The 18,773-nt window shown below is 40.2% G+C and overlaps 2 protein-coding genes across 4 annotated transcripts; one reads left to right on the top strand and one right to left on the bottom strand.

Annotated features, from left to right (window-relative positions):
- Positions 1–535: 535 nt before the first annotated feature.
- Positions 536–2,862, top strand: apobec2b (apolipoprotein B mRNA editing enzyme catalytic subunit 2b). Its single transcript, XM_006785688.3, has 4 exons — positions 536–930; positions 1,611–1,791; positions 1,881–2,224; positions 2,334–2,862. The coding sequence occupies exons 1-3, from the start codon at positions 551–553 to the stop codon at positions 2,220–2,222; spliced, it is 903 nt and encodes a 300-aa protein (XP_006785751.3). The 5' UTR covers positions 536–550; the 3' UTR covers positions 2,223–2,224; positions 2,334–2,862.
- Positions 2,456–16,885, bottom strand: LOC102786330 (obscurin). 3 transcript variants are annotated; one of them, XM_087834403.1, is made up of 21 exons: positions 16,794–16,885; positions 14,133–14,423; positions 13,995–14,030; positions 13,238–13,288; positions 12,160–12,438; positions 11,806–12,072; positions 11,323–11,616; positions 8,705–8,980; positions 8,142–8,414; positions 7,725–7,994; positions 7,323–7,604; positions 6,574–6,849; positions 6,011–6,283; positions 5,130–5,393; positions 4,934–5,051; positions 4,678–4,832; positions 4,485–4,586; positions 3,994–4,059; positions 3,764–3,823; positions 3,397–3,468; positions 2,456–3,258 (listed from the first exon to the last, which is right to left on the bottom strand). In XM_087834403.1, the coding sequence occupies exons 2-21, from the start codon at positions 14,239–14,241 to the stop codon at positions 3,194–3,196; spliced, it is 3,588 nt and encodes a 1,195-aa protein (XP_087690529.1). In that variant the 5' UTR covers positions 14,242–14,423; positions 16,794–16,885; the 3' UTR covers positions 2,456–3,193. The 3 variants fall into 3 exon arrangements, with proteins under 3 accessions (XP_087690529.1, XP_087690528.1, XP_087690530.1); XM_087834402.1 differs by lacking the exon at positions 16,794–16,885 and having other exon boundaries at positions 14,133–15,443; XM_087834404.1 differs by lacking the exons at positions 8,142–8,414; positions 16,794–16,885 and having other exon boundaries at positions 14,133–15,443.
- Positions 16,886–18,773: the final 1,888 nt, after the last annotated feature.

Raw genomic sequence — 18,773 nt, 5'->3', positions numbered from 1 at the left:
ACCCTCTTTTACACACGGAGTTTGCATTTGCTTGTGCTGCTCTGCTCCAAATACTCTCCTATTTGAGGTGCCCTTTAGCTGGCCTTCCTAATGCCTAATGGGCTGCAGGACATCGGAGTTGGCACAAACAGAAGCGGTGTTTAGTATCTGGAAAGCCCTGGTTACCCCGTACACACAGACACACACACTCAGCCAAGCAGTGTTATTAATAACCTGCCTGTTGCTGGCCTGCTGACAGTTAGAAAGCCTGATGGATTGGAAAGCACTCGTGCTTGAGGCGGCACATTTGTGCACGCTGTTTGGTTTGTCTTTCATAAATTTGGACATTGTCTAAATTATGGAAGAAATTCAAGGCTCGTCTTGTCCCTTTCACCATACGCACACACTGGCAGTCGGTCATGTTTGTCATTTGGCCTTTTAATAGCCAGGCCGCTGTAGGCAGGGGACTTAGTCAACGGAGCCACCGACCCCCTACCCTGGTCAGATATGCACATGTTTTGACTCCAACCTTAGCACACAATAGGTGCTATTTCTGTAATGCACTAGGGTCATGACTCCACTTATACCCTCCACCCCTCCCCATCTGTCTCTCTCTCCTTTTCACCCCTGCTCTTCATCTGACACCGTCACCTACTTGCACAGAATCATGGCGGACAGAAACAGCCGGTCCAGCGTCAAGAGGAAAGAAAAGAAGGCGGAAAGCAAAACGAATAGTGAGAAGGACAAAGAAAAGGAAAAGGTGAACGAGAATATGGCAAAAAAGCCAGAAAAACCCCAGAAGAAACCAGAGAAGGCCCCCGAGCAGCCAAAGAAAGATGAAGAGAAGAGGAATGGGGAAAGTGAGGAGGCAGCAGGCGCAGACGCAAAAAACAGTGATGAAAATGGGGAGTTTCAGCCTATAGAACTGCCTCCGTTTGAGATCGTCACAGGGTGGGTAAAAGTTACTGCGTGTGCCATAAACAGTGTGTCCCACTAACCTGCTTTAGTCTCTAACACAAGCATGTTTTATCTTATAGATGTATAAGTCATATTGTTCAAATGCATGTTCTTTACTTGATTTCAATGAGACAGGAAACTAGTGACCTGCACATGCTGTTATTAACATAGTGGTAAGAATAGGGATGAGTCACGAAGTGAACACTGAACCCAGATATATCCCCTGCCTAGCATCTGTTTCCCGTATCTGTCCTATGACTATGTGCTGTCAACATTACATGAGATCTATTTTGTGTGATCCACCTGGCTCTCCTTGTGCAGCTTAACAGTAGATTATTAAGTCCGGGCAGATGGAGTTGGCTGGTATAGGTTCTTTAGGCCATAACGTTCAGTTGTTGACTCTTTATTTTTTATTTTATTTATTACTTTAGTTTGGATCATCACAAAATGAGCAACCCATGCTTAGGCAAGCAAGTGAACGTCTGCCCACCTTTAAAGTCATTTATGTCACTTTTTCTCACATTGCACTGTCATGAACCACAGTGAGAGACGACAGGGACAAACCTTTTGACCCTAATGATGAGAGCAGTTTCTGCCAGTAAACCACTTCCTTTTAGATTCACTCACAAGGCAAAAGAGCGTCTTTGTTAAAACTCACACTTTTACTCTACCAGGGAACAGATGAGCCCATTCTACTTCAAGTTTCAGTTCAGGAATGTGGAGTACTCATCAGGGAGGAACAAAACCCTCCTGTGTTTCAGAGTGGATACAGCAGGAGGCAGCGCAGAGCCTCTGAAAGGTTACATGGAGGACGAGCATGCCACCGCTCATGCTGAGGTGGCCTTCTTTGAACAGGTAATGGCGTTGTGCCCAAATGTGAACTCTAGGTTTTCTCATTTCTAACGTCATAATACAAACTCAAACCTCGACTCCCACATCTGCAGGTGCTCCCTAACGCCTCTCTAGAGTGTGATGTCACATGGTATGTATCATCTAGTCCCTGTGTGGCCTGTGCAGCCAAGTTGGCCAGCATCCTCCAGCAACGCAAAAAGCTGCGTCTTTGTATATTCTGTTCCCGTCTCTTCGAGTGGGAGGAGCCAGAGATAGTTGAAGGGCTTAAGGGTCTGGTGAGAGCCGGCTGCAAACTGCGAATGATGAAGCCGTCCGACTTCCTGCTTGTGTGGGAAACGTACGTGGAGAAGGAGGATGAGAGCTTTACGCCCTGGGAGGATTGTCAGGAGAACTACAACTACTATATGGAAAAACTGGCAGATATGCTCAAGTAGATGTGAGTCAGTGTGTGTGTGTGTGAGCCACCATGCTGTTTTTGGTCGTCACAGGTTTATTTATAGATGGTAACTTGGTGGATTCTGTCCTCTTTCTTGTCACTGTTACAGATGCACGGGGCCTCCCCACCGACTGATCCACAAATCGCACTACTTGTGAAATTCCCACTGGCTGAATGTGTGTTTCTTGCAGTCACATGGTGCAGAATGTTGTTAGTTTATGCACTCTTGGCAACATTTTATACTTTTTATTAACACAATTCATGTGGAAACTTAAAATGCTTGAATTTTTACATAAATACATCAACTAATCAACATCCAGGTGGTTAGAAAACGAAGCAAGAAGCAAAGAACAAAAGTGACATTCATCGTTACGGTAAAAATAAAGTTCGGAGAACAACACAGCCTGTGTTACATCTGCTGACATCTGCTGCTTGTTCAGAGAACTGAAGATCTAACTGAAGAACAACGAATAAATTCTCCTCCACGTCATCGTACATGTAAAATATATACAGCAACTCAACATGAACAGTGATTATAAATGATGTTCAGCTCATAAATAATGTTTTTTCTATTTAACAGTGCCTTAAAAACCAAATTCATTCAAACAATGTGAATTAAACGATGCATAAATCCTCAACAGTTTTGTGCTTTTTGGTAATGTGTGTATAAAATATCTGTTCATGCATATTTTATGATATGTTTATTTTTTTCAGTAGCTGGTTTTTTAAAATCTCGCCCTGAAGAGTTTCCAGCTGTCGGGTCGTGACAGAGTACGTCTAAAACGAAACTTTTACATCAATCGCAATGATCATCAGCTGAGTGTCAGATGTGCTGTAACTGCCACATCACTAGATCGCACAAAGATGTTGTTTTCTGGTGCGCACTGACCATTAAAGCCTCACAGAGCTGACGTAAGTCTGCTGACTCATTGATAGGCCTGTTGTTGATGCAAAGACTTCTTCATTGGCTCATTTTAGAAAAGAACTCAGCCCACCGTTGGTTTCTGTTGTTTCCTGGTTGTCAGTCGTTGCAGCTAAAGACAAGGTTTGTGGAAAAACAGAGAAATTGTGTTTTATGTTTTAGAAACGCTGACACAGGATCATCATCATCATCACCGTAGAATAAAAAAATAAGCGCATTAGGAAAGTGCATTTGTGATTTAAACTATTACCTTGGTCCTCCTGCTTGGTTATTGGTAAGGGTGTTGTTTCACTGCAGACTGTGCCATTCTCCTCCTCTTCTTCTGTTCAGGCGGATTAAGAAAGAAAAGAATCAGCATCTTTTACGACAGCTGAGCGCTTATTTAAGTATATCAATCAAATCTTCTCTGCTTACAGCGATTTTCTTACTTTTCAGTTTCAGACTTACTGCAAAATATGACATTTAAAGGAAGTATTTTGTTTCTCCCAAGGAAGTGATGTATTCTCAGTTTCCTCATATTACATAGTTACAAAAGCAGCAGATGAATCAATCATGATAATGACTTCTTCGAAAAAGGACTTATTTGCTTATTCATTACGAGATTTATTTATTTTTACCTTTAGCTGGTGCATTCAGAGAGGCGTCAGTGATGTACTCAACCAGTGGACACGGTACATCTGCAGTAAGACAAATAAAGAAGTTAAATACAGGAAGTCACACCTAAACTTTTATGTGCAAGTCGGTAGTTTCCCAGCCTTTCTTTTTTTTGTTTTTTGTGGTGGGCTCTATCTACAGCATACTTGGAAAGGGCGACCAAAACCTCGTCACTGACATGGTGTTAACTTACCAGTTATCTTTAGCTCGGCCATTGTCGGAAACAGGTTGACCTCTTCCATTTTGTCATCACGACCATCTGTGTGAAAATTAACAGCTCAAGTCATTGTGATACTTGTATTGATTTTGACATTTTGACATTATTACTGTGCTAACTTTGGATTCCATTAACCCTTTAAGATAATCGTTTATCTTTAGCTACAAAATGATTCACTAACTTACTGGTACTTAGTCTGTTTAATAGTGTCGAGTGGAAGAGATGCCTGCTACACCCAAGAAAGACACTTTGAGAGCAGTGAGAGGGTGAAAGTGCAGGCTGAATAGATAAACATTTGTGCACCAACCAAATGCAGCTGCAAACTTAGGTGCAAATCGTTTTTCTAAAGGTTTTATTTCACTCTAACAGACACTTCAGTTTGCCCACTTTCATTCATTCTAAAAGTTCTGACGTTGGTTCTTACAGAGTTGTAGAATTTGCACAGTCAAAAAGATAAGAAAGCATACTCGATTTGCGGAAGACTCTCAGGGCCACGCATCCTATCAAGACCGCGGCGATGCCGAAGACGATGCAGCCAGAGATGGAAAGAAGCACCCTCCTCTTTAACACTAAACATTAAAACAAAACAAAGCATAAGATTAATGACAGAATATTATTTTGAGAGAAGATTCATAACTAGCAGAGCTCAGTTATACTTACGAAGGTTCTTGGTCTTGAAAGAGTCACTGGATTTTGAGTATAAGGGTCTCTCATCAGCATGTGCACAGCAGGTGTAAGTGCTCTGGTCGGGGTCATTGCTGGGAGTCACTGTATGTTTCTCAGAGAATGAATCGGTTCGTTTCCCCTCTTTGAACCTATTAAAATTCAGTTTATTGAACATCTGCATTACTGCTGAATTACCCTAAAGAGCAGAATCTACACAGGGCACTAATAATTATGGACATTGTTATATTACCATGTGTAACTCGTCCAGTTGTGCGTGCTCTCCTTTACTTCACATAATAGAATCAAGCTATCAGTGGAGAAGACGTCTGACCAGCCCGTTAGCAGGACTATAGAAGCCTTTGGGCGCTCTGTAAGAAACGCAACAAAGAAGTGAATAACAAACATTCAAAACCAGGAGAATGAAAGGAGGAAATCAAAAAACGTACCTTCAACTTTGAGCTCTACTGTTTTACTGTCTGAACTGAAGACCTTTCCTCTGCTAACTGTGCATTTATATAAACCAGAGTCTTTTGTTGTCACAGAAGTGATGTTGTAATTGTTTCCAGATAAGTCTAACTTTTTTCCATCTTTGTACCACTGATACGTCCATCCAGAGGAAACATTAACGTGACAGTTAAAGGACACTGAGTCCTCAGAGTGCATCAAATTATGTGCTGGATTCTGCTCCAGTGTGACCGTCGGTTTTGCATCTGAGGGTTGATAAGAATCAACAATAAGAGTTGTACAATAGCACTGAAATACAAGTCAGACGGCGTAGCCTGATCTAAAGGTAAGACGACCATTAACTAGTCTGCACTGCTTTAAATATTTTTTTTCATAACGAGAACATTTCTCTGCCAGGATGAAAAAACTATTTTATTTGAGGTAGTTACAGAGTTACACAATGGTGCTGCTGCATCCCTGTGATGCTACAGTAAACACAACAACATGTTAATGTATTTTTTTAAAGTGTAAATATAATAATGACTTTATAGGACTTCATGTGAATTAACCGCTGACTTCCTGAAGACTTTATCAGCTTTGCACTGAATGAGGTTAACATGGGTGTTTGTGTTTTTATGGCTTCTCTAATTTTCAAGCCAACCTTCCCCCTCTGGTGTGAGCTCATACTGAACATTGCATTTGTAAACAGGTCAACACTCTCATAGTCTGACTGTTAGCAGGAGAGTAAACAGCTTTACATTTGCACTCTTTTAAACCTTTACTTTAAAATTACAGATAAAACAGCAAAACTGAAAAAGACAAGTTTTCCTTAACCTGCTAGACTACAAACAAATATTCTGAAGAAGAGTCAATAGAAACTTACCTTGCACTTTAAGTTGTTTAGCTCCACTTGAATCAGTGATGAAGGCTGGATTTTGACCTCTTGTTGCTTTGCATGTATACGATCCCACATCTGTTGCTCCACTAATTTGAACTACAAGTTTGTCTGATGATCCAGTAACCTTACTGCCATCTTTGTACCACAGGTACGTCCATTCAGACTGGACACTGATGGCACAGCTGAAGGTGACCGCTTCTCCAGCAAACATCACATCGTAGTCTGGATCTCGTGTCAGTGTGAGAGTGGGTTTCTCAGCTGAGGGGATATGAACATCACAATCAAAAATATGCAGTATTTAAAGTGGACATTGTGACGTGCCTCAAACAAATACTATTACTATTTTAATATAATATTTAATATGTTTTATACCTGAACTTGAAAAAATTCCCTTGTAAAAATACACAAAAGCGTTTGTGATGTTGTGTAAATTTCTAACACTCACCACACTGTGAGAGAAACTTCAGAACAGTTTTTATAAATGAAAGCAGGAACAAACCTGCTAGACTACAAATAAATATTCTGAAGAAGAGTCAATAGAAACTTACCTTGTACTTTAAGTTGTTTAGCTCCACTTAAATCAGTGTTGAATGGATTTTGATTTTGACCTCTTGTTGCTTTGCATGTATACGATCCCCCATCTGCTGCTCCATTAATTTGAACTTTAAGTTTGTCGGATGATCCAGTAACCTTACTGCCATCTTTGTACCACAGGTACGTCCATTCAGACTGGACACTGATGGCACAGCTGAAGGTGACCGCTTCTCCAGCAAACATCACATTGTAGTTTGGATCTCGTGTCAGTGTGAGAGTGGGTTTCTCAGCTGAGGGGATATGAACATCACAATCAAAAATATGCAGTATTTAATGTGGACATTGTGACGTGCCTCAAACAAATACTATTACTATTTTAATATAATATTTAATATGTTTTATACCTGAACTTGAAAAAAATTCCCTTGTAAAAATACACAAAAGCGTTTGTGATGTTGTGTAAATTTCTAACACTCACCACACTGTGAGAGAAACTTCAGAACAGTTTTTATAAATGAAAGCAGAAACAAACCTGCTAGACTACAAATAAATATTCTGAAGAAGAGTTTATATAAACATACATTGCACATTTGTAAATGAGTTATCACCGTCATTCTCTGACTGTTAGCAGGAGAGTAAACAGCCTGACATTCGCAACATTTTAAACCTTTACTTTAAAATTACAGATAAAACAGCAAAACTGAAAAAGACAAGTTTTAATGAAGAATCGTGTCAAAAAGCAGAAGAAGAAAACAAATCTCACCATAGACGTGAAGTTTTAGTGGAGAACTGTTGGTGCTGTAGACGTCCCTGCTCTTCAGTTTTCCTGAGCAGCTGTAGCTTCCCCCGTCTGAGGTTGAAGCAGAGGTGATGGAAAGATTTCTGCCCTTATCTGAATTATAATGCTGGACCTTAGTGCCATCTCTGTAAAACGCGTATGTCCAGTCAGCGCTGTCCGTCTGCATCTCACAGCTCATATTCACACTCTCAGTGGGGAACACATTTGGCCATTTGGTTACTAGCTTCAAAGTTGGAACAGGAATTTCTAAAAAATAAAATATAAGAGACTTGTTAATCATTTTACAAATCATTAGAGATTTTCTGTTTTGATTCTCACCAAAGTATCTCAAATCACATGATTTCAAAGTGTCTTTCTTTAGCTCACCAGAGATCTGTAAGGTCCGCTGGTCACTGAATTCTGTGTTGAATCCTGTTCTCTCTCTTCTGGCCTTGCACTTATAAACTCCCCTGTTTAACAAACCGAGTCCTTCCATTTTTAAACTGTTGCTGTTGTTGCGAATTGATGCTTCATCTTTGTACCAGTCATAGCTCCATCCATCTGAGTTTTCAACTTTGCATTCAAAGGACACGTTTTCTCCAACGTAAAGCTTTTTAGCATCTGGCTGTTGAGTTATTGTAGGCTTAGGCTTGTTGTCTGAACAGACAAAGAAGAAGCAGTGTTTGTGTTTATCTTTAGACAGAAGCGACTGAAGTGTTCATGAAAAAGGTTCTGAAATGAAAGCAGGAACAAACCTGCTAGACTACAAACAAATATTCTGAAGAAGAGTCAATAGAAACTTACCTTGTACTTTAAGTTGTTTAACTCCACTTGAATCAGTGATGAAGGCTGGATTTTGACCTCTTGTTGCTTTGCATGTATACGATCCCACATCTGTTGCTCCACTAATTTGAACTACAAGTTTGTCTGTTGATCCAGTAACCTTACTGCCATCTTTGTACCACAGGTACGTCCATTCAGACTGGACACTGATGGCACAGCTGAAGGTGACCGCTTCTCCAGCAAACATCACATTGTAGTCTGGATCTCGTGTCAGTGTGAGAGTGGGTTTCTCAGCTGAGGGGATATGAACATCACAATCAAAAATATGCAGTATTTAAAGTGGACATTGTGACGTGCCTCAAACAAATACTATTACTATTTTAATATAATATTTAATATGTTTTATACCTGAACTTGAAAAAATTCCCTTGTAAAAATACAAAAAAGCGTTTGTGATGTTGTGTAAATTTCTAACACTCACCACACTGTGAGAGAAACTTCAGAACAGTTTTTATAAATGAAAGCAGGAACAAACCTGCTAGACTACAAATAAATATTCTGAAGAAGAGTCAATAGAAACTTACCTTGTACTTTAAGTTGTTTAGCTCCACTTAAATCAGTGTTGAATGGATTTTGATTTTGACCTCTTGTTGCTTTGCATGTATACGATCCCCCATCTGCTGCTCCATTAATTTGAACTTTAAGTTTGTCTGATGATCCAGTAACCTTACTGCCATCTTTGTACCACAGGTACGTCCATTCAGACTGGACACTGATGGCACAGCTGAAGGTGACCGCTTCTCCAGCAAACATCACATTGTAGTCTGGATCTCGTGTCAGTGTGAGAGTGGGTTTCTCAGCTGAGGGGATATGAACATGACAGTCAAAAATTACGTGGGAGCTAGTGTGTAGCTAGTGACGTGCCTCAAACAAATACTTGTATTTTAATATAATATTTAATATGTTTTATACCTGAACTTGAAAAATTCCTTTGTAAAAATACACAAAAGCGTTTGTGATGTTATGTAAATTTCTAAAACTCACCACACACTGTGAGAGAAACTTCAGAACTGGGGCTACGTCCACATGTACACGGGTATTTTTGAAAACGGAGATTTTCCGTTTTCGTTTTAAAAAATAATCCCGTCCACACGTAAAGGCAGAAAGGAAGGAAAACGCTGCTAGGAACATGCCAAAGCAGCAGGTGGCGCTATATTCCTAACTGTGTAGAAATGTTGGCCAATCAGAAGTCTAGAAGCCTCGGCGGGAAATAGTAAACAAAGCTGGGGCCAGTGTTGCCAACTTAGCGACTTTGTCGCTATATTTAGCGAGTTTTCAGACCCCCTTAGCGACTTTTTTTCTAAAAAGCGACTAGCGACAAATCTGGCGACTTTTTCTGGTGTTATTGGAGACTTATTTATGACGACTTTTTGACATGAAAGGGCGTGTTGCTCTTACTCTCAACAAGCAGCGGTGCTGCCGTGGGCACCTCACCCGTGCTAAAGCGCTCACGGGCGGAGGATAGTCCTCCCCCAGCTGCAGGAGACGTTCACACATATGCTTCCAAACTGCAAATGAACCGCGCATGAGCGAAGCCGCTGCTCCCGCACTGACTGTAACACAGTCAGTTCTTCTTTTACTGTTATGTTGTTTTGTGGATCACAAGGTTTAAAACTACTTATAAACACACACACACACAAAGTAACTCCACCAGAGTGCCTATTTCGGGTCACTTTTGCCGGTCGAAGCCCGGATAAAGGAGCAGGGTTGGAATTGTGACATTAAAAAACAATAATTGCTAAAAGAAATTTAATTTGTAGTTCTAAATAAATTCTAAATGCATTTAGGACGTTTTTTGCTCACTTTATGTCTCTTCCATGATGTTACTTCTCTCTCCAACAGCGTAGGTTACAATTATATTAGCATGACCAATTATGCAAATTAGATGATGACGTCATTTAGCGACTTCTAGCGACTTTTAGGACAGCCAATAGCGATTTTCCTTACTGAGGAGTTGGCAACACTGGCTGGGGCAGAGAAGCAGAACCGAGTGGAGTGTGGAGGGACAGTAACTGTGTGTGTATATGTAAGCATTTAAACACTGCAGAGAGTAAAATTAAAAGTAACAGTATTGTAGAAATTCATTTCACCGAAACAATAACGTGGCGCACACTGTGATGTCGAAAAATGCGCACACCTTTGACGCTGCGTTTTCTCGTCCACAGTAAATGCAAAAACGGAGTTTTAGAAAATATCCACCCTGGCCAGAGTTTTTAGAAATCTCCGTTTTCAGTGACCGAAAACGCCGTTTACGTGTGGACAAAAGGTGCAAACGCATAGAAAAATCTGCGTTTTCAAAAATACCCGAGTACGTGTGGACGTAGCCTGGTTTGGCTGGTGACAGCCCTGTTCTGGATTTTTCCACTACACTTATATTTCCCTATATGACCAGCTGAAGCAGAGCTGATGGAAAGACCAGCTCCATCCACATCTAAAGACACAGTACCATCAGCGTGGACCTGCGTCCCATCTCTCTACCATGTATATATCCAGTTACAGGCGCCCTGCCCCATCCCACACTTGAACTTCACACTCTCGGTGGGGAACACATGACGAAAGCAGACGCATTAACCATTTAACATAACATGCTTTTACAGTTGCAGCTAGCAATGATTTCTATTATTTAGTGTGTAAAACAGGATGTGTCCTTTTACACAAATGATCTTTCCCTGACAGCTCCACCTATGTTCTAACACCCTGACGGCTTTTGAGGCATCCCTCTGTGCTTTATGCTACACCACAACATCCTGTTTCGACAGACGATGCAGAAAATAACGGAAGGAAGATGCTCTCAAAATGCTGTTTCACGGAGTATAAAGAAGTTTTGAGGTTTTAATAACAGTATGGACAACGCAAAATATGACCTGCTTATAACACAAGATCAGCAACCCAACTGTTTATTTACAACAATAATTTTACTTGTTTTCACCTATTGTCGTGGTGAGGTTTGAGAAAACTGATAAGAATCTCATGTTTGTCAGTGAGGTATATATGAAGCACCGCAAAGGGCCAAAACAGACTGCTTGGCTCTGTCCACAGTGACAGAATCACCCTATCAGTCTGTCATACTCTTATCACTTTGTTATTTCTTAAACTGTTAATGCAAGTTAAAGTAATACCATGCACATGCAAGTAAACTCACCCCTAACTTGGATCATAACCTCGTTGCTGAATCCAGAGTTCACTCCCCTAGATGTAAGGTGAGCTTTGCAGGAATATGATCCTTTATGTATCTGACGGACCGAGGTGATTTTTAATGATGATCCGTCTCCATTAATGATCTCAACTGAGTTATTTTGGAGCTGCTGATTATTTCTGTGCCATGTAAACGTCCAGCCAGGGCTGCTGCCGACAACGTGACAGTGAAATTCCACCGCCTCATCTTCAAACACATTTTCCCAGGCAGTCTGAAGCTGCAGAGCTGGTGTTGGTGGGTCTGTAACACAGAAAAAGTCAAAAGAGAACTTTAAAAATAATAAATTAACTGCAGGTTAAAAGAGTATCAGTAAGAAAACCAAATTGCTATGTACATCATCCGAGTACTATACATGCATCCAAAGGTTACACACAGCCTCATGTAAATAAACATGAATGATGTAGTTTATGTGGCGCAGTGGATACTTACCAGTAACGTTAAGAGTTGTGCTCTCACTTTGGTCTGTAAGAAACTGATCTCTTTTGCCTTTGCAATAATACTGTCCACTGTTTTGAGTCGTTACAGAATTTATGGTATACGACTTAGTATTAACTCCTGAAATCTGGTTTTCATCATTGTACCACAGGTACTCCCATCCAGACGACACATCAACGTTGCAGTTGAAAGTGATGGCTTCACCGGGGAACATCTCGCCAAAGTCTGAATCTCGTGTAAGTGTGGGCTTGGGTGTGCTTGCTGCTCAGGACACAGAAAGACAAGGGTATGCTTCAGCAGTCTACACTCTCTCTATAAATACCGCACAAATATTGCAACGAACCTTACCATAAACTTTAATTTCGACAGGTCCACTTTCCTTAGTTTGACTGGGCTTCTTTTTGCCCTCAACTACACAGGTGTAACTTCCAGAATCTTGTGTTGATGTTGCTGTGATTGTAAGCTTATCTGGGGACGGAGACAAATTTGGATCTAGAGGGCTTCCATTTTTCTTCCATGTAAAGCTCAGCTCCGAGCTGCTAGTGGCTTTACATTCTAGCACTACTTTCTCAGAAGAGAAGACGTCTGACCAGGAGGAAGTTCGCTCCAGATCTGGTACCGGAGGCACTGAAAATTAAAAAAGTGAAAGAATGGGAATGAATGAGGGTTTACACTCCTAAAAGAAAAACAACTGGGAGTATGTTTCGATTCCATTCGTATATCCAGAATCTGAGCAAAACCCATCTAATGATGGCTACTGACTTAATATAAAAATATCAGTAAATCTAAAAAATAAATCACAAACGAAGCATCTGTGAATGTAGAACGCAGTAAAAGTGAAGTAGATGGGAGCACAAAAACACCAGATGCTAATCCTGTCAGGTAAGAACAGGAAACCAAAGTTACCAAAACTTGACAATTAAAGACCGGAAAAAACATTTTGATTGGTTCGATTTCTGTAATGACATAACCTCAGAATTGTTGCGTTGAATGGGGCGTTTTATGGGTCAGTAGGAAGTCTTTAGATACTCTACAGCATCAATCAGACATCACCTAAAAAGCTTACTCAAGTAGCCCATTGTTGCTGGCCCTGCCCATTCCTTTACTGATAAATTGCACCCATCTATTCAACAGGACGGCATGCCAAAGCTCAAACACTCACACTGTATTCTTGAACACAACGAAGCGTTCACTGAATTCAGATCTGACTAGATGTCAGTGAAATACGTCACCTGTCGGATGTGGTTAAATAAAACAAATCCATCATGCAGGTACTGCTGCCCACTAATGTGCAGTCTGTGCATGATGCTCGTCGTGCCAGTTAAAGTAGCTCTAAAGCCAAAAACGAGCCCGACATGTTAGCGGCACAGTGTAAGTGGCGTTTGATGAGTACATATGATCAAAAAAACTGAGGTCATAATCTCACCAAAAGGAGGAGGTGTTGTCGATTCACGTTCTCTAGAACTGTAGGTGGTTGCTGGATGAAGAAGAGAAAAGATGTGGAGAGCAAAGTTTAGACTAAAAAAAACCTCCAAGGTTTGAGTCATTTCCACAATGTAAAGGTGAGACTTCAGAAAAACACTGGTAACAGTTAAATCAGAGCTCCAATCTCAAACTGCAATGCCTAATTCTTTTTTAAGTAGACACGAATGATTGAAATGAAGACATTTTTCACAACTTTTAAGAACTTTTAGTTTGATAAAACAATGACTTAAAAGCACTTATCATGTAGAAAAAGGAGGAAAAATCCTTTGTGTCCTAAAACAATTACACAATACATCCACTCTCAATACTGTCAATGGAAACCTACGGCATGATGCCAGGAGACTATTGAGACTAGGCTGGCGTGAGGTAATACGGACACATGAGTTTAGAAGTTGTGTGTATCTAGTTGTAGGAACTTTCAGACTCATGACAATAAAGTACTTCATGTTCCTCTTGTTAAATTTACCCAAGTTCTACTTCCTAAACATTGCTCTTGCTCGACTCAGACCAGCCCATGTTTAAGAGAAGGTTTATGATCTTAACAGTTAACTTCAGTACTGAATCTGGTGTTTTTGCTCAACATGAAAATGTTTAATTTTTTTTTTTTTTCCCAAAAATCATCTTCAACTTTTAAAACAGTTCAATCTGCTCAAATGTGTCAAAATCTGCTCTCGGTATGAAAGACGGTTTTTCCCTACCATCGTTTTCCTGAGAAGCACAAACAGCAACCATATCTGTCAAAGAACCAAACAATGTTCAGCTGCATTAAGATTTGCATGTAAGTGAAAATATTCTTTATAAACTACAGAATTGAACAGAAACGCTTAAAAACTTACAGATTACACTGAAGACCTTGAACAGCCACATTTTCCATTGAGCTGCACATGAAGCACATGTAGAGACCGGGTGTCTCAGTTGACTCATATATCTGCTTCGCTGTGACATTCAGTAAAGGAAATAGTGCAGTTGCAGTATAAATGGGCGTATGTGACAGCTTCATTTCTGAACTCACCTCAGGACAGCAGCTTTCCTGTCGCTCTCTGACAACTGCCTTTTTTTGTTAAAGCAACAGGAAATGTGTTGGTGAACCACACTCAGATGTTTGTTGCTCAGACAAAGTTGAACTGCTGATTTGTGTGAAATAAAAGGAGGGTTTAGGGAATTGAAAGAACGTGCAAGATGCTAAACTGTTGACAAAGCTCGATATTGTGCTCAATTTGACGATTTTAGACCTAAAGTCGTCGATGACTTAGCCAGTGTATCGTATCTGGGATATTTCATTGTGCAGAAAAAAACTAAACAAAAGAAATAATAAAAAAAAAAACTACCAACATCAACAAATGCATTCCTAAAATCAAAGTTATCATTTTACTATGGTGCAGGCCATTTGGAAACTGTAGCTGAGGCGTGATTTGAGGGGATGAACAGAAACTGCAGGATATTTAAATTATACTTTTTTTTTAAACTTATATGAAACTAGCGTCTAACCACAAACTGTGACTTCCTTTTGTCTTCAGCTGAAAGTTGCTCTTGAAAAACAAGAAAGGAAATTTCTTAACAGCTTCATTTTGACTGAAAACACCTTTTAGAGCACACATGTAACTATATTATATGTAATATTCAAAACAGCCTTAACGAGCACATCTGTTTTAAGTAATTATTAAGTGTGGAATGAATCTTTCTCTCTCTGGTGACTTCCTGTAAGGCTGGGTGTTTTGCACCGAGATCACATTTCAGTTCCTGTGTAAGCGAGGACTTCACTCACCCTACTCACCACAAGGTGTCTGTATAACACAGAAAATCCCGTTATGTCACGTCAAACTAAAACAAACCTCGGTTCATATCAAACCTGAGAATAACAACCATAACAATCTTTTTTCTTTTTTTAAAAACAAAAACATTTGTATATATCAGTCTTTTGATTTATCCAGTTTATTAAAGCCTGATTATAATGATTAGATTTCACCAGGGCATGTATACTCTGTGGCCACTTCATTAGTTACGCCTTGCTAGTACAAAGTGCTTGCTCTTTTGTTTGCAGAACATCGTCAGTTCTTCGTGATACAGATGATATAAGATGCTGTGAACATTCCTCAGATGCCACACGTCCACTTGCTTTTATGTTGTTTATGACCCTACCATCTGAACTTATTATTGTAGAGTCTTTACCTATAAAAATTACCTTGAAGCAACAGTTGTTGTTGCACTATATAAATAAAACTGAACAGAATTTAGTTGGATTGAATTGAATGTGGATGAGAAATTGAGATAAATCACACCTGCCACCATTTTTTGCACTCTTCCAGTGTCAGTTTTGGTGTGTGCATTTGTGTTCAGCCTCACTGTTCTCTTATTACCCCACATGAGTGGCTTCCAGTCTGGTCTTCTGCTGCTTCTGCATCAACTTGTGCATTCAGAGGAGCTCTTCTGCACACCTTGGTTGTAATCAGCGGTTCTTTGAGTTAGTGTTGCCCTGATATCAGCTCAAAGCATTCGGTCGATTCTCCCCCGACTTATGGCATCAATATTTTCTGTTTTTCAGACGATACCATCAAACCCTAGAGATGATTGTGTGGGAAAGTCCCAGAAGACCAGCAGTTTCTGAAATAGCCAGACCAGCCTGTCTGACACCAACAACCATGCCACATTCAAAAATACTTAATTGAGCTTCATTCTGATGCTGAGTTTGAACTTCTGCTTTGAAGATAGTCTGTATAATATCTGCTGCCATAATCCACTGAGTTGCAGCCATGTGATGGGCAGTTGAACAGGTGTAGCCAGTGAAGTGGCTACTGAGTGTATATGTTTCTATAATGCTATAGGGGGGGGGGGGGGGGGAATGCATGATTTGTCCAAAGTAGTATTTACTGAATCATATGTTTTGGAGTCGTTTTATTTGGTATTGATGCTACTACTACTACTACTACTACTACTAATAATAATAATAATAACAATAATAATAAACAGGTACTTACAGGTACTGTTATCGGTGGCTTGAACTACATACAACAACCTCTGCTCTGTTTAAAACCACAGTTTAGCGGTTGTTAGTGAGAAGTTGACATCAATCAATCAAAAAGTTAGCAGTGCCATTCGCTTCTGACACCATTAATCGTTCCATACGTCAACAAACATCTTTTTTTAAGTTAGAGAAAGTAAAACTTACGTTGTCGTCAACATAAACGTTACTGTCACACCCAATGATGCATTCACGGGTCGGTTTCACTTCCAGAGCGCACAGTCTCCTTCCTGTCTTCTAAATTGGGATTTTCGTAGTTTTTCTTTTCCCAAACTTTACTACTTCCAACATCGCAAACATCGTGCAACAGTGATGAGTAACTGGACTGTCCCTGTTATCAGTGTGTAAACAGGCTAAACAAAAGATGCTTCCAGATGTATGTACGGTTTCGCTTTACATTTTCCCCCAACAGGACCTCCGGTGATTCTGGCAAAGACAATAATGGGCAGAGTCGTGGTATTTCCCTTGTTTGTCTTACCTAAAAGGTCTCGCCAATCCTGGAAGCTGTGCTGTGCATCTGGACACTTCTTTTCTTTTCTTTGTTACCTTCATATTCAGGTCCTGTTCAGGTAAACTGTTTCATTATTAATAAAATATAATGTACAGTCACTCACTGTTCCTGATGAAACACCAGTGCAGTGTCAATAATATTACTAATATTACTAATATTAATACTAATAACTGTTTGAAAACTGAATCATGAAGTGGTGCTTTTTTTCTTTCTGGGGTTTTTTGAGAAAACATTTCAAACTTAAATGTTTTTTTCACAGAGGCAATGGTGGAACTCTTCAAAGAGTGTACAGTTGAATAAGATAGCTCGGCAGATATTATTTTATTTCAACACTAGCTGCAAAGACAATCTTGTGTTTGGTGGCAGAAGTTGAGGGGCTAACAGAGAGAAACAGACAGTGTTGGGAAGGTTACTTTTAAAATGTATTCCATTACAGATTACAGAATACATGCCCCAAAATGTATTCTGTAACGTATTCCGTTACTCTGAATACTTTGGATTACTTAATATATTATCATGCTGTTTACAACTACATGAATGTACTATTGCTGTGATTTATTACTGTTACTGAAGGTCCGCGGCTCCGAACCGTAGTAAAGGGACCTCTGGCTAATACGGTGGGTTCTGTGTCGGCTCGTAGCTGAAAACTAGCTTTACTTTGTTGTCTGGGTCAACTTTGCTAGCAGAGACAGAGAGAGGCGTTGAAAGGCTGCTCCAACAGAACTTATTGTTTCAGAGGAAAACACGAACACGGTGTACAGTCGAGTCTTAATAGCTTACTTACAGCTGGGCTCGTCAGGCTCTCTTCTTGGCTGCAGTGGTTATTATTATATTTACATGCTTCCAGCTCCCGTTTCTGCTCGATGACAGCTCGTACTTTTCCTGTTTCTCCCTCCCTCGCTCACAGACACATAACGTGTATGGCAGTCCATTCTCCCTGCAGCACGGACTACACTGCCCATGATGCTACATTCTTTAGAGCTATACCTGTAGCATTCTGCCTGTTAGCTTAGCACAACAACAACAAAAAGGCCTCTCTCACCCAGGAAACACGCAGAGAGAGAGCGTCACCCTGTAACCATGGCAACCGTAACGCTGCCTGGAACAACAGAACGTAGCTGTCAAACAAAACCCAAACAGTCCTGACCCGCCACAATATGAAACAGGGAAGTACCGCCGTGTAATCCATTTATTTAAACAAAGTAACTGTATTCTAAATACCACCTTTTTAAACGGTAACTGTAACGGAATACACTTACGTATTTAAAATACAAAAGATGAGTAACGGCGGTACATGTATTCCGTTACTCCCCAACACTGGAAACAGACACATGTGCCTGCAGCCAACATTGATCCACCAATTAACCTGACATAAGTACAGGTAGGTCCATATATATATATTTGGACACTTTTTACCTGTATACTTAAACATATTCCAATTATTGCTCACTGCAAGTTTCAAGCCACTCATAAGCCCCAAGAATAGAAAGCTAGATTGGGCTTTGCTAAAAAATAAACAAAAACAAACAAACAAACAAAAAAAGCCAGCACAGTTCTGGAAAAACATTCTTTTGAGATGAAACCAAGATCAACGTCTATCAGAATGACGGCAAGATGGCAAAATTATGGAACAGCTCATGATCCAATGCATACCACATCATCTGTAAAACACAGCGGGGCGGTGTGATGGCTTGGCCATGCATGGCTGCCAGTGTCACTGGGGCACTAGTGTTTGTTTGTTTGTTTGTTTGTCTGTCTGTGTTCAGAGACAAATTGAGCTCAAATTGAGCTAAATGCAGTCAGAGTGATTGGGCAGCATCATAATACAGATGGACAACGACCCAAAACATACAGCCAAAGCAACACAGTTTATTAAAGCAAAGAAGTGGAATATTCTTGAGCTGCCAAATCAGTCACCTTTTTGTTCAACCCACTGAATTAAAGCTG

Source organism: Neolamprologus brichardi, chromosome 20 (assembly GCF_056152115.1).
Source record: "Neolamprologus brichardi isolate AB-2024 chromosome 20, ASM5615211v1, whole genome shotgun sequence".
NCBI classification, from domain to species: domain Eukaryota; kingdom Metazoa; phylum Chordata; class Actinopteri; order Cichliformes; family Cichlidae; genus Neolamprologus; species Neolamprologus brichardi.
The sequence above is the reverse complement of the archived record's forward strand: the minus strand, read 5'-3'. Positions and strand labels throughout refer to the sequence as shown.